Below are 16217 nucleotides of genomic sequence, written 5' to 3'. Positions count from 1 at the left end.
CAACATTGGAGAGAGAAGCAACGTTAACATTTCAAGTCTAATGTGATTCTTTAAATTTTGGGAATGTTCACTTTGTTTCTCTCCACAGATTTCTAGCATCCAGCGTATTCCATTCGAGAATATACTGCCTCCTGACTGGTTCTGAGGGATTTACACCATCCCTGCAGGGAAACCAGTTCTGGGAATTTTGTGCAGTTTTAGTCTCCTTACTGAGGTGGGATGTTCTTGTGATAGAGGGAAGGTTTACCATAATGATTCCTAGGATGGCAGCACTAAGGTTGGAGAAAATATTTGAGCTGGTTCGGAATGTATTCCCTGGAGTTTAGGAGAATGAGGCAGGGATCCTGTAGAAACCTACAAAAATTTGAACAGGGTAAATACAGGAAAGATATTCTTAACGTGGGGGTGTGCGGAACCAGTAGGATTATCGTTTAAGGATATGGAGTAAATCTCTTCGGACTGAAATAAGGAGAAATGTCTTCACCCAGAGACCGGTGAGCCTGGGGACTTCACTGCCACAGGAAGTGGTTTTGGCCAAAACACTAAAGATGGTCGATACAGAGTCATGTGGCGAAAGGGACCAAGGGAAATGGGGGGAGGGTGGGATTGGGGGATTGAGCCCAATGATTAGTAATGAACACTTTGAATGGCAGGGCAGGTTCAAGGGGACGAATGGCCTAAACCTGCTCCTATCATCTATGTTTCTATGAATAGGAGGTGGAGGCAGGATGGGGACGGGCAAAAGGCATTTTGCTCCAGTTTCGCTAGCTGATCTGACCCAGACAAACACCACCTCTCCCCCCCACCCTCCCCGCCATTGACCGACATGTGGTTCTTCCCATTGGTGAGATTGACAGTGCTTTCGAGTAGATTCCTAGCTGGATGTCTGTGACAGATCGAGGTAAGAACTCTTGGGTAGTTTAGGGACAGGCCATGCACGTTTCAACCACTTCATTTGCATATGTACAATCAGATTCGCAAAAGAAAAACCATATTCCAAATCATTGTGTGATACAACAGCATTCGCCTGTAATAACAACCGGAAACCAGTCAGTTTGACTCTGCTATGTATCACAGAAAGGTGAAGATTGACTCTTTCCAGCACTGAATGTCTTTTGCAATCGCTATGCTTGCTAAGGGTAAAACTTATTCACATTTCCCTTGTCGTCATAATTCATCCAACAAAGAGAGGACATCTGTGAATTGTGCAAACCACAAGGTTCGGAGATTTTGTGATAAATGGGAAAGCGTAAGTCAATGTAATCTGGTTTAGCCTCGGAATATGGAATAGATTTAGTTCAATAAAGGCACATCTGTAAGAGCCCAGAAATAGTTGTAATAAATACAACAATCAAACAATGACAGTATTTCAATAAGTAAAGTGGACATATTCTCTTCTGAACTTGCATTTAAACGGTGAACTGGGAGTCCCTCCCCCATATACTTACATCCACAATAAGGAAATCCAGCCAACACCAGGCATTGGTGAAATATCTCTTGAAGCCATACGCTACCCACTTGAGCAGCATTTCCAGAACAAAGACGTAGGTGAACACTTTATCCAGGTACTCCAGCACAGTCTTTATCACTGGCTTCTTGTCAAGGTTAATATCTTCAAATGTCTGAGGGAGACAGAGACACATTCAACAATGAAAGTGAGCATCAGGATGCTGGGGGGTGGTGCGGGAGATGTGGAGGACTAGAACAGGGAATAAGATGTCACTTTAAGCCTGAGACTGAGTTCCTGTGATTAGCACTACACGCTGAGTCCCCAAGTGTCACTTGAAGCCAGTAGGTCCATTGTGCAATATGGAAACAGGCCACTCAGCCTGACGAGTCTGTCCTGGTGTTGCTGCTCTCCACCAGACTCCTCCAGCATTAGTTGAACTCAGCCCATTAGCACTGCTGCCTCACAGCGCCAGGGACCTGGGTTCAATTCCCGCCTCAGGTGACTGACTGTGTGGAGTTTGCACATTCTCCCCGTGTCTGCGTGGGTTTCCTCCGGGTGCTCCGGTTTCCTCCCACAGTCCAAAGATGTGCGGGTCAGGTGAATTGGCCATGCTAAATTGTCCGTAGTATATACAGGTAAGGGGTATATGTAGGGGTATGGGTGGGTTGTCGCTTCGGCGGGTCGGTGTGGACTTGTTGGGCCGAAGGGCCTGTTTCCACACTGTAAGTAATCTAATCTAATCTAAGTAATCTAATCTAATCTAATCAGCCCATCGATGTATATGCAGTCGGCCTCTCACCGTGAGATCAGACTTTAACTGTAGGGACCTACAGGATCTGCTTAGTCTCAGGCAGTAAAAGAAAGCCAATCATAGAGTCTTTGGAAGAGGATCTCATTATGCATTCATTCAGAGCACGTGGGCGTTGCTGGCTGGACCAACATTTATTGCCCATCCCTAATTACTCTGGAGAAGGTGATGGTGAGATGCCTCCTTGAACTGCTGCAGTCCATTTGTACAGAACAAATAGCAGTTTATGTAGTGTTAAGAAGCCAGCTTTGGGGGATATTGAACATTACTGAGACTATGAGGAAGAGCTGACTGTTAGAATCGCTCCTTCAAAGCCCTGAGCTGTTCTGTCTACAAGTCCCCATGACTTATTTTAAATTCAATCGTGGGATGTGGGTGGTGCTGGCTAGGCCAACAATAGTTGCCCATCCCTTATTAAGTTAAGAGTCAATCATGTTGCTATGGGTCTGGAGTCACATATAGGCCAGACTGGTTGGAATGGCATCAAGGGCTTATGCCTGAAACGTCGACTCTCCTGCTCCTTGGATGCTGCCCGATCTGCCGTGCTTTTCCAGCAACATACTCTCGACACCGGGTAGGATGACAGTTTCCTTCCCTAAAGGATGGGGTTTCTTTGGACAATTGATTCATATTTATTTTTACACACTTAATTCCAGATTTTATTTTTATGAAGTATTGAATTCAAATTCCACCATCTGCCATGGGGGGATTTAAACCCAGGTCCCTAGATTATTGCTTGGGTCTCTAGGTTAACAGTCAAGAGTGTAGTGCGGGAAACCGGATGAAGAGCCCGAAGCATTGATTCTCCTGGTCCTTGGGTGCTGCCTGACTACATCAGGTGGCATGGTGGCTCAGTGGTTAGCACTGCTGCCTCACAGTACCAGGGACCTGAGTTCAATTCCAGCCTCGGGCAACCGTCTGTGTGGAGTTTGCATGTTCTCCCTGTGTCTGCTTGGGTTTCCTCCTGCAGTCCAAAGGTGTGCAGGTTAGGTAAATTGGCCATGCTAAGTTGCCCATAGTATTAGATGCATTAGTCAGAGGGAAATGGGCTGAAAATGTATTGCTGGAAAAGCGCAGCATAAGCCCTTCTTCAGGAATCGCCAAATCTCCTGCTCCTTGGATGCTGCCTGACCTGCTGCGCTTTTCCAGCAACACATTTTTTAGCTCTGATCTCCAGCATCTGCAGTCCTCACTTTCTCCTCAGAGGGAAATGGGTCTGGGTGGGTTACTCTTTGGAGGGTCGGTGTAGGCTTGTTGGGCCGAAGGGCCTGTTTCCACACGGTAGGGAATCTAATTTGCATTCTTGACTCTGAGCTCCAGCATCTGCAGTCCTCACTTGCTCCTCTCTGAATTAAGAGCCCAGCAATAATTCCAATGAGGCCATCCCTTTCAGATGGTAACATTGTAAATTCATTTGGAATGAGGTGAGAGAACGCTAAGAAGACCAGGGAGCAAACCCAGTCTTTTTCCAGTGTGCTCACTCTGAACCGTCGAAGAGGAGGAATGAAAGAGGGAGAACCCCCACCCCCGGCAACCAAAGGGAGCTCCTGGGTGGGGGCAATGGTGGTGGGACGAGGGCGGGTGACAATCTCAGCAAGGGGACATCGAGGGAGCGAGACAGCTGCTTCCAGCCCAGAGGCGAGTCCCGACTCACCAGAGCTCCACTGCTCATCAGAATCATGAAGATGATGAACGTCTCGAACCAGTTGTGCTCCACAATTTTGTAGCAGGTTTTCCTCAGGTTCCACCAGACCTTCCCATAGCCGGTCGAGATGTTCACCTGACAGCAGGTGAAGCGTCGGACACAAGCTGTGGAAAAAAAAACGAGATCAGGGCCACAAAGGATTGACTTGTCCTTACGTTGTCGGGAGAGGTGCCTAGAACATGATACAGTGCCTTCGATCTCGGGGAGGACTAGAACTACACTTTTCCCGTTGGCCATAGATTATTCAGTCCTGGTTTCTGAATGTATGACAGACATTGTGTCACTCACTTTGTCTTTTTTTCCCTCTCTCTCTCTAATTCACCTGTTTGGAGATGTTAGCGCCCCCATCTGGAGCAACTGAGACTTGAAGGCAGGCCTCCTGGCTCAGACGTAGGGACCCTACCCCTGCGACACAAGAATACCCAAGAGTCCAACTCTTTTTGTTTTCCCTGCTGAAATGTTATTCCACACCTCTGGATGTTTTCCAAACCATTGTCCAATCACCCGTGTTACTCATGAAAATTAACAGGCACTGACCATAGGGTCATAGAGATGTACAGCATGGAAACAGACCCTTCAGTCCAACCCGTCCATGCTGACCAGATTTCCTAACCTAATCTAATCCCATTTGCCAGCACTTGGCCCATATCCCTCCAAACCCTTCCTATTCATATACCCATCCAGATGCCTTTTAAATGTTGCAATTGTACCAGCCTCCACCACTCCCTCTGGCAGCTCATTCCCCACACGCACCACCGTCTCTGTGAAAGAGTTGCCCCTTAGGTCGCTTTTAAATCTTTTCCCTCTCACCTGAAACCTATTTCCACTAGTTTTGGACTCCCCCACCCAGGGAAAAAGACCTTGTTTATTTAATGTACCCATGCCCCTCATGATTTTATAAACCTCTATAAGGTCACCCCCACAGCCTCCAACACTCCAGGGAAAACAACCCCAGCTTATGCAGCCTGTCCCTGTAGCTCAAATCCTCCAACCCTGGCAACATCCTCAAACTGGGGAGCCTGCTAGGCTGCATGAATGATCAAACCCTTCTTTGGACATTAAGAGGCTGCTCTTTTCCGATCGCCATCTGATCTACATTGGCATTTGGTCTGACAACACCCCAACCTACAGATGTAGAGAATACAATGGCATTTTTTTGTCACTTGATTAGAAATCCACAGTCCCAGACTGTGACATGGATTCAAATCCCACCTACGGCATCTGGTAGAGTTCATAATGAATCGATAACTATTGAATTGAAAGCTGATCTCAGTCATGGTGACATCAATTACCATTAAAAACTCTATCTGGTTTACCAGCATTCTTCTAGGAAGGATCTTTACCATCTTTACCCAGTCTGGCTTACAGTCCTACAGCCATGCAATCTGAAACATCCACCAGCCAATCAGTTCAAGGGCAATTGGGGATGGGCAACATTGCCACCCCATGACAAAACAAAAAGGAATCCTCATTCTTTTCCTTTTGAACATCTTCCACATATCTTTGTCCTTCCCAATCTGAGTTACCTCCTACCTTTTTATTGCAAGGCTAACGTTGAATATTCCAACCCAGCTGATAATTCCTCCAGCAGACATGGCTGTAAACTCTGATGTATCCTCTCTGAACCACTCCATCCCCCTCATCTCCTTAAAAGCTGAGATCTCTGACCTAGAGGCTGAAAGAACACAGCAAGCCATGGAGAATCAGGTGGACAAGTCTATATGTTGGGTATAACCCTTCGTCAGGAAGAAGGGTTAATACCCGAAACGTTGACTTCTCTACCTCCTGATGCTGCCTGGCTTGCTGTGTTATTCCAGCCTCCTGCCTGTCTACTCTGGATTCCAACATCTGCAGTTTCTTTTGTCTCTAACTCTTTGACCCAGCCTTTGGTGAGCTGTCCAAACAGCTCCTCACATGATTCGGTGAAAATCCTCCTGGTAAGTGCCCAATCGAGAATGTCCACATCATTAAAGGGCACCATGTAAATGTAACAGGTTGTTGTTGAGTCGATGGAAGCCCTGACTGTGATGATATGGCTTTCAGAGGTTATTTTGTCCTGGTTGGTTTTTGAAGGAGAGATTGAACAAGAGGTGTTGAGTATCTGCAAGAAAGTACACAGCTTGCGAGGCCTTGGGGTGTTTGCTTTTTTTATTCACTCACAGGATAAGGGTATCACTGACTAGGCAGCATTTATTACCCATTCCTAATTTCCTAGAGGGCAGTTAAGGGTCAACCACATTGCTGTGGGTCTGGAGTCAAATGTAGACCAGTCCAGGTAAAGACAACAGATTTCCTTCCCTAAAGAACATTAGTGAATCAGATGGTTCAATTCACAGTCACCATTAGACTCTTAATTCCAGATTTCTTTTTTAATTGAATCCAATTCCACCATTTGCCATGGCAGGATTCAAACCGGGTCCCCAGAACATTATCTGGGTTGCTGGGCTAACAGTCGTCCAGTGACAATACCAGTGGCCAATGCCTCCTCTTTTCAAGTTGGAACAATAGAAGTAGCCTGAATGGGTGTGGTTCAGCCCCCCACATAGCCAGGATCTTTCAGTTTAGCTTTTGGCAGTTGCTGTTGGGGTCTTGAAGAAGCGAAAGCTAATCATTCCCCTCTCTCAGTTACAGCCAAAACCCCGGGGGTTCCTCTACCTGCCATTGGAGTGGCATGTCAGACAATCTGTGTTCTGAATTTGCCTTTTTGTCAGGTGGTGTGGTTGTGGGATGTTACTATATTGGAACAGTTAATTAGTAATAGCTACTGTATCTATTATTCTGTTAAGTATTCCAATAGAATTAAATTATTCCAATTCCTTCTTCCTTTTGATGTATTTTACTATAATGGATGAATAAACTGTGTTTTGCTTTAAATCGATTAGTTTGACCAATTGAATTGCATCTGGAACACAATACTTTACGATTTGGAGATGCTGGTGTTGGACTGGGGTGTAGTCCAACAGGTTTTATTGGAAGCATTAGCTTTCAGAGTGCTGCTCCCATCATCCACCTGATGGTGGGCAACTACCTGATGAAGGAGCAGCGCTCCGAAAGCTCGTGCTTCAAACTAAACCTGTAACACAATACTTTACGCTTACCTTTAAAATAAGAAAAAGTTAGGGTCTGGACTATCTTCTGAAGAGTTTGAGGGGTTTGATCTGGTCCATAACAGGAGCTCAGTCTGATGAATGTTCAGACTGTTCCAATGACTGTCCCATGAATGTTCCTATTCACGGCAGTCCCTGCTCAAGAAATAATATCGAGCCAGGCCATCTCAAGTCCTGAATGTAACAGGTCTGCCTGCATTACACACACCACACACACACACACACATCTGGACAGGCAGCCGACTCTACACCATGCCACTGAAACAACGGAGCTGAGGGGGCAGGGTCATTCTGAATCAGGAAGCCTTTGTACTCAGACCAATCTTCCAGAAATTTGAAGAATGCTAAGCAGCCAGTGGTAAAGTACTAACTCAGCAAAGATGTTATGACTGTGAAGGCATTTCAAAAGCAGGAGGCCGTTTGCAAACAGCAGCAACAACAATAAGAAGCTGCATTTACATGGCGACAGGACCTTCGGTGTTTCATACAGGCAATTGCGAGACCAAAGTCTGATGCCGAGCTGCAGAGAGATGTTAGAATCACAAAACAGGTTTTAGGTAATGTTTTTAAAGGCGGAGTGCATCGAGGGGGTAAGGTGTACAGAGGTTATTCTTACCAGAGAGGGTTATAGATAGCGGGAGTGCCGCGGGGGCAGGAGGAGATGACAGAGCTAGTCAGGGTGATCGGGGCGAGAGGAGGTTATGGAGCTGGTGAGGTTATTGGGGCCAGAGATGGTTACAGAGATAGAAATTATTGTAGTGGCTGGTGGAAGCTACAATGATAGGGCAGTTGTAGGGGCTGAAGGAGGTTACAGAGATAGCCATTGTTGTCAGGGTAAGAACAGGTTACATTGGTAGGGAGATGATAGAAGCTGGAGAACGTTAGAGAGATGGGGAGATTGTAGAGACTGGAAGAAGTTACAAGAGGGGGAATGTGTAAGGGCAGAAGGAGGTTACAGTGATGGGGAGTGTGTAGGGACAGGAGAAGGTTACAGAGTTAGGGAGTGTGTAGTGACAGTAGGAGGTTACAGAGATGTGGAGTGTGTAGTGACAGTAGGAGGTTACAGAGATGGGGAGTGTGTAGGGACAGGAGGAGGTTGCAGAGATGGGGAATGTGTAGGGACAGTAGGAGGTTACAGAGATGGGGAGTGTGTAGGGGCAGGAGGAGGTTACAGAGATGGGGAGTGTGTAGGGACAGGAGGAGGTTACAGAGATGGGGAGTGTGTAGTGACAGGAGGTGGTTACAGAGATGGGGAGTGTGTAGTGACAGGAGGTGGTTACAGAGATGGGGAGTGTGTACTGGCAGGGGGAGGTTACAGTGATGGGGAGTGTGTACTGGCAGGGGGAGGTTACAGTGATGGGGAGTGTGTAGGGACAGGAGGAGGTTACAGAGATGGGGAATATGTCGTGACAGGAGGAGGTTACAGAGATGGGGAGTGTGTAGAGGCAGGAGGAGGTTACAGAGATGGGGAATGTGTAGGGACAGGAGGAGGTTACAGTAATGGGGAGTGTGTAGGGACAGGAGGAGGTTACAGAGATCGGGAGTGTGTAGATGCATTAGGAGGTTACAGAGATGGGGCTTTGAAATGGACTGAGTGTGAAGGGTGCTAAAGAGCTCCTGTTTATCTGTCCTTGGATGTTGACATGTTCTGTGCGTAGGGGTGGTCAGTAAATGCTGTCCTCTCCGGTGATCCCTTTCCATTGGTCAGAAAAGTCGGCTTTCCCAATTTCTTCAGAGGAAAACATTTCAGAACAGACTCGCAAAAGAAATAATTTCTCAAGTAACACAGGCTCGTTCAGCCTGATATTAAAAATGCCGCCTAACCCAGCAAAGTGAGACAATGGATGGCTGTTTCTGAGAATACATTAGTGATAGAACACAGGGTGCTCTGGGATCATTTCTTCTTCAAGTAAAGAGCACTTCATTCTCCAACCATAACCATGATTAAATTCTCCTCAGAACTGACTGTCTCCATTACGTCCAATTCAACCATCGTGAAATGGTTTAGTTACCCAAAAACCTCATTATTCCTTCTCCCTAAGCCCCTCCCACAGTTCCAACACAATCGAAAATAGCCTTTAAGCATTCCCTGTGTGTTGGGTTGGATGGGTCAGGCAGAAGTTACAGTCCAGAGATTGATGCTGATCCTGCAGCACTATCCAGTTCTCTTTCAAAGCATCACACCATTCCCCCTGAGTTTCACACACAGATGGGAGCATAAGAGGTACAGTTAATAAGTTTGCAGATGACACCAAAATTGGAGGTGTAGTGGACAGCGAAGAGGATTACCTCAGGTAACAACAGGATCTGGACTAGATGGGGGCCAATGAGCTGAGAAGCAGCAGATGGAGTTTAACTCAGATAAATGTGAGGTGCTGCATTTTTGGAAAGCAAATCTTAGCAGGACTTATACACTTAATTGTAAGGTCCTAGGGAGTGTTGCTGAACAAAAGAGACTTTGGAGTGCAGGTTCATAGCTCCTTGAAAGTGGAGTCGCAGGTAGATAGGATAGTGAAGAAAGTGTTTGGTATGCTTTCCTTTATTGGTCAGAGTATTGAGTACAGGAGTTGGGAGGTCATGTTATGGCTGTACAGGACATTGGTTAGGCCACTGTTGGAATATTGCGTGCAATTCTGGTCTCTTTTCTATCGGAAAGATGTTGTGAAACTTGAAAGGGTTCAGAAAAGATTTACAAGGATGTTGCCAGGGTTGGAGGATTTGAGCTTATAGGGAGAGGCTGAACAGGCTGGGGCTGTTTTCCCTGGAGCACTGGAGGCTGGGGGTGACTTTATAGAGGTTTATAAAATTATGAGGGGCATGGATAGGATAAATAGGCAAAGTCTTTTACCTGGGAATGGGGGAGGGCATAGGTTTTGGGTGAGAGGGGAAAGATATAAAAGAGACCTAAGGGGCAACTTTTTCACGCAGAGTGTGGTACACTGCTGCCTCACAGCGCCAGCGACCTGGGTTCAATTCCCGACTCAGGCGACTGACTGTGTGGAGTTTGCACGTTCTCCCCGTGTCTGCGTGGGTTTCCTCCGGGTGCTCCGGTTTCCTCCCACAGTCCAAAGATGTGCGGGTCAGGTGAATTGGACATGCTAAATTGTGCTAGGTAAGGGGTAAATGTAGGGGTATGGGTGGGTTGCGCTTTGGCGGGTCGGTGTGGACTTGTTGGGCCGAAGGGCCTGTTTCCACACTGTAAGTAATCTAATCTAATCTAATCTAATGTATAGAATGAGCTGCCAAAGGAAGTGGTGGAGGCTAGTGCAATTGCAACATTGAAAAGGCATTTGGATGGGTATATGAATAGGAAGGGTTTGGAGGGATATGGGCTGGGTCCTGGCAGGTGGGACTAGGTTGGGTTGGGATATCTGGTTGGCATGGACGGGTTGGACCGAAGATTCTGTTTCTATGCTCTACATCTCTATGACTCTATGAGTCTATGACTTGAAGCTGCTCGGTTCACTGTGTTCCAGTTGCTGGGAAGGGAAGACTTAGCAAAAGAGACAGATACTGAAGGCAAATGGGAAAGGAATCAGAGTTGAAGAGGAGAATTTGTTTTTTCTGCAGCGAGCTATTACAATGTATAATCGCTTTTAGAATTCGTTCATAGGGTGTGGGCATCGCTGGCTAAGCCAGTATTTATTGTTCATCCCCACTTGACCTTGAGGAGGCAGTGGTAAGCTGCTTTCTTGAACCATTGCAGTCCTTGGGGAATATAAGGACCCCCACAGTCCCGATCAGGAGAGAGTGCCAGGATTTTGAGCCAGCAACATTGATAAAATGGCAATATATTTCCAAGTCAGGATAGTGAATGGCTTGGAGGGGAGCTAAAAGGTCGGTGATACAGTATTGATCATATTCAAAAGCAAATGGGACAAGTATAAGAAGGAGAAGGAACTACAGGTCTATGGGGCCAGCAGAGGAAAACAAGGCTAATTGGACAGTTGTTGCATCATGGCCTGAATTGCCTCCTCTGTGCTGGAGGATCCTATAGAGTTGTGCATTTGACTTAACACAGATTAGTTACAGATTATGTCCCTCTTTATTAATTGCCTCTTAGCCCATGGGCCCTTGATATGTGGCCCCAGACTATTTGACTTTGTGACAGAACAGTCAGTTTGTTTCTTCAGTGGAAAGCAGGGAGGAGGTGTGTTGTCATTGGAGACTGGCTGTCTTCTCCCATATCCCCAGATAATCCAGAAAATGCCTCAGTTGGACATAAGCAGGCAGCACGAAATCCTTTTTTTCAGAATTAGATTTCTTTCAGAAAATAATATTTTAGGATACAATATATGAGTAATTAGAGCCATGACTCAGAGACATGTTTGGGACGGGCAAAACACTTTGGGCCTATGGCTCCCAGAATGCTCCAGCACTGGGCCTTTCCTCATTTGGATATATTCCGCTGATAGGAATTGATCATTTTCATCAATTAGAAGTTCCATTTTCATTGCACTGTCAGAACTCCAAAATGGAAACTACAAACAGCATGAACTGTGGCCTTTTCCTCATCCAGCAATCCCAGTAGGGGAGGGGGTGGCCTGATGGTATTGTCACTAGACTATTAGACTAGAGGCCCAGATAATGTCCTTGGGAACCTACGTTCAAATCCTGCCATGGTGGAATTTGAATTCAATACATCAAAATAAATCGGGGATTAAAACTCTAAGAATGACTGTGAAGCTGTTGCCCACTATTAAGGAAAGCCCATCTGGTTTACTAATGCCCGTCAGGGAAGGAAATCTACCATCCTTATCTGGTCTGGCCTACATGTGACTCCAGATTAGAGTGGTGCTGGAAAAGCACAGCAGGTCAGGCAGCATCCGATGAGCAGGAAAATCGACGTTTCGGGCAAAAGCCCATCATCAGGAATACAGGCAGGGAGCCTCCAGGGTGGAGAGATAAATGGGAGAGGGGTGGGATTGGGGAGAAGGTAGCAAAGCGTACAATGGGTGGATGGAGGTGGGGATGAAGGTGATAGGTCAGAGAGGAGGGTGGGGGAAGGTAGCCAAGAGTACAATGGGTGGATGGGGGTGGGATGAAGGTGATAGGTCAGAGGGGAGGGTGGGGAAGGTAGCAAAGGGGAAGAACTTCAGGGCAGAGGAGCTGACCTGGGGGTTGCAGTGAGAGAGAGATTCACTGAGCTTCTTGTGGAGAGAGGAGGAGAACTTCATTCCTGATAAAGGGCTTTTAGAGTCATGGAGTCATAGAGATGTACAGCATGGAAACAAACCGTTCGGTCCAACCCGTCCATGCCGACCAGATATCCCAACTCAATCTAGTCCCACCTGCCAGCACCCGGCCCATATCCCTCCAAACCCTTCCTATTCATATACCCATCCAAATGCCTCTTAAATGTTGCAATTGTACCAGCCTCCACCACTTCCTCTGGCAGCTCTCTCACACCCCCCTACGTCAATTGTACATCACTTGAAAGCCATGCCCTCTCATTCTTGTTCCTTTTATCAGTGGGAATAGCTTCTTACTGTCTCATCTTTCCAGCTCACTCATGATTATAAAAACCTCCATCAAGTATCCTCTCAGCTTTCTTCTTTCCAAGAAAAGTCCCAACTTCTTCAATCCATCCTCGACACTGAAGTTTCTCATTCCTGGAGACATCCTTGTAAATGAGACTGAGGAGGTTGATGCATTAATGAGCTTTGTCATTTTAAAAATCTATCTCAGCCTTAAATATATTGAATGACTCAGCCTCAACTGCCCTCGGTGGGAAAGGATTCCATGGATTCAAAGAGGGAAGAAATTCCTCCTCAGCCACTCATATGTATCTTTTTTTAACAGACAGTATCCCTTTCCTTTGAATTTGTTCAATTCTGTATCCCCTACTTCACAAACACGATAGTGGTCCTAGAAGGTGACATTCTCTTGACAACTTCCATAACCATTCACTCTGTTACCATGGAAACTCAGATGGCTGCCATCTTGGTTCTCACCCACCTTAATAGTTGGCATGGTGGCACAGTGGTTAGCACTACTGCCTCACAGCGCCAGAGACCCGGGTTCAATTCCCGCCTCAGGCGACTCTGTGTGTGGAGTTTGCACATTCTCCCAGTGTCTGCGTGGGTTTCCTCCGGGTGCTCTGATTTCCTCCCACAGTCCAAAAATGTGGAGGTTAGGTGAATTGGCCATGCTAAATTGTCTGTAGTGTTAGGTGAAGGGGTAAATGTCGGGGAATGGGTCTGGGTGGGTTGCACTTCGGTGGGTCGGTGTGGACGTGTTGGGCCAAAGGGCCTGTTTCCACACTGTAAGTAATCTAACCTTAACGGGGGTCCCCAAATTCTTATGCCAGTCCTGTTTATACAGTCATAGGTTCTTGGAGATGTACAGTGTGGAAACGAACCCTTTGGTCCAACTCGTCTATGCTGACCAGATATCCTAAATTAATCTAGTCCCATGTGGAAGGGGCATGGGGCAGGCTGAGAGCCTGCAGGGGCATAAGGGCGGGCTGCCTTGTGGCTGGAAGGTGGGCGGGGTGGGTGGTTTGCTGGGGTGTCTGGGATTTATGCACTGCTTCATTACTTGTTTGATTGGACTGTTTTGTATGTAGTTGCGTTTACTGTTTCCTTTTTGACAAGATAAAGTGGGATTTGGGGTTGGTCCTCATTTCCCTGTGAACTGGTTAGACGGAGGGGTTTGGGGGCCTGGCTTTGCTGCCCCTTTCCCCTGTAAATCACTGCTTCTTGTCACCTGCTGCTTATTGTTTGTTGTTAACTGTTTGTATTTTGTACCGTTTGGTAAAGTAAAAACAAATTTAATCTAGTCTTATTTGCCAGCACTTGGCCCATCTCCTTCTAAACCCTTCCTATTCATATACCCATCCAGATGTCTTTTAAATGTCGTAATTGTATCAACCTCCACCACTTCCTCTGGCAGTCCATACACATTCCACCCCCTGCATAAAAGAGCTGCCCATTAGGTCCCTTTTAAATCTTTCCCCTCTCACCCTAAACCTATGCCCTCCAGTTCTGGTCTCCCCCACCTTGGGGAAAAGTCCTTGTGTATTTATCCTATCCATGATTTTATAAACCTTTTTAAGGTCACCCCTCAGCCTCTGACGTTTTCATCCGAAGACACGTCATTGCTGAGGACAACGTGCCTGTCAACTCCAACACTGCCCATGTTAGTGCCACGCAGCCAGCCAGACTGGATTAGCCTGGCCCACGCTGAGATGGTACTAGCCTAGGTATCAAAATGCCCAGAGCTGCTGGGAGATTGCTCTGGTCCATTCACGTCAACGCTATAGTCAACAAAGGCTGCCTCATGCCTCTACTTTCTCACAAGGCTAAAGAACGCTGCCCAGTCCATCACACAAACCAACCTTCCCTCCCGTTGTCTCTGTCCATTCTCTCTGCTAGCTCAGGAAAGCAGTTAACCTTATCAAAGACCTGTCTCACCCCAGTCATTCCCTCTTCCAGCCTCTTCCATCGAGCAGAACATACAAAAGTTTGAAACACATGCAAACAGATTCAAGAACAGTTCTTTCCCTGTTATTATCAGACTTATGAACCTCTCATATATTAGAGCTGATCTTTCTCTGCACCCTCCCTGTAGCTGTAACACTATATTCTCCATCCTGTTCTATGACCCTGATATACTTATCTAAAGTATGATTTGCCTGGATAGCATGTAAAACAATACTTTTCACTGTATTTCGGTACATGTGACAGTAATAAATCAAGTCAAATCAGATTGCCCTTGTTAAACATCTGAAGTCTCCTTAATGGGAGGTCAGCCATCTTCCAGGCAGCAGCTGGTGGGAAGTTAAATTCACATGAAGGATTCTTCAGGAACTTTACGGCCCTCTTAAAGGGCTCCCCACCTACTTCTTCCCAGATTCCTGACTGCATTGTACTTGGGGTGGGGGGAGGTACTCAAAAATGAAATCTTATTCGTTCACCAACACCTTACATTTCTACTGACTCTCGACACCTACCTTCGGTGAAACATTCGTCCGGATCCACGGCTTCCTCCATGTGCTCTGAAACATGCTCGTCCTCATCGCCTTTGCTCCTCATGTCCACCGTGCTGGCTTCAGAACAACTGGTCAGGTCATCCATCTTCTGCAGAGGGAAGACAAACACACGTTAGGCCGGTCTGTCACCCACCAACAGGAGTTCAGTGATATCCTTCTGAGACACTGCAAGGGACCTGTTAAAACCTGACACATAACATGGTTATCGACCCATTGGATCAAATGACTGATTGCTACACCTTACACTCTATCCAATGTCATTACACATAACTGCTTGTATTGAGGTGGGAATGCATTCATTCATGGGATGTGGGCATCATTGGCTAGGTCAGCATTTATTACCTAGAAGGCATTTAAGAGTCAACTGCATGGCTGTGGGTTCTGAGTCACACATAGGCCAGATCAGGTAAAGGGGGCAGTTTCCTTCCCTGAAGTGCATTAATAAAACAGATGGGTCAGCAATTGGCAACAGTCTGGTCATCATTATACCTTTCATTTCAGATTTTCATTAGATTTCAATTGCACCATCTGCCATGGCAAGATTTGAACCTCAGGTCTCCAGAACATTACCTGGGTCTCTGGGTCAATAATCCCGGAATGATATTTCAGCCTATGTTTGTTATGAACACAATGCAATGCCCATGTCCCATGAAAGCATTAAAAGATTTTTAAAAAACCTTACAGAAAACAGCTGTTCATTGCCACATTGCAACAGTGATTCTCTCCCAACATACTTCACTGGCGTTTATTAATGGAACATTTTTTAATGAATTGGCTGCAGAACTTTTGGATTACGGAAGGTGCTACATAAATGCAAATCTGTCCTTCCTTTCACTGAATGGAACCTTTCCCCTTCAACGGCAAGAACTCCAGCGAGACAAAAAAGTGAGCAAGAGGGATAATCAATTACCGACAACAGTCATGCACTCATGGAGCTCAGAAAGACGCAGTATGTGTTGAGGGATGTGGCAGTCTAATGAGCGGACAATGGGATAAGAAAAGTAATGATTAGAGCTCTTCAGAGCTGATTGACCCTTCACCCATCCCCAGCCTTCTGTGATTGATTCTATTTTCAGAACAGCACTGATTGCAGACAACATGGTCAATGGATTTTACCGGTCTGTCTGTTATGTGGCACACAACACTTTTCATCA

General features: G+C 46.3%; 1 protein-coding gene across 1 annotated transcript in view; it reads right to left on the bottom strand.

The window, feature by feature from the left end:
• scn5lab (sodium channel, voltage gated, type V-like, alpha b) overlaps positions 1-16217 on the bottom strand; it is a 367399-nt gene that overhangs the window by 75921 nt on the left and 275261 nt on the right. The window contains exons 18-20 of the mRNA XM_060825166.1: positions 15025-15151; positions 3913-4067; positions 1449-1622 (exon numbers count right to left, since the gene is read on the bottom strand). Coding sequence (XP_060681149.1) covers positions 1449-1622; positions 3913-4067; positions 15025-15151 — 456 coding nt within the window. The remainder of the gene's footprint in view (positions 1-1448; positions 1623-3912; positions 4068-15024; positions 15152-16217) is intronic.

The sequence above is a fragment of the Hemiscyllium ocellatum genome, chromosome 5 (genome assembly GCF_020745735.1).
Source record: "Hemiscyllium ocellatum isolate sHemOce1 chromosome 5, sHemOce1.pat.X.cur, whole genome shotgun sequence".
In the NCBI taxonomy this organism is placed as follows: Eukaryota; Metazoa; Chordata; class Chondrichthyes; order Orectolobiformes; family Hemiscylliidae; genus Hemiscyllium; species Hemiscyllium ocellatum.
Note: the sequence above shows the minus strand (reverse complement) of the source record. Positions and strands in the feature narration are given on the sequence as shown.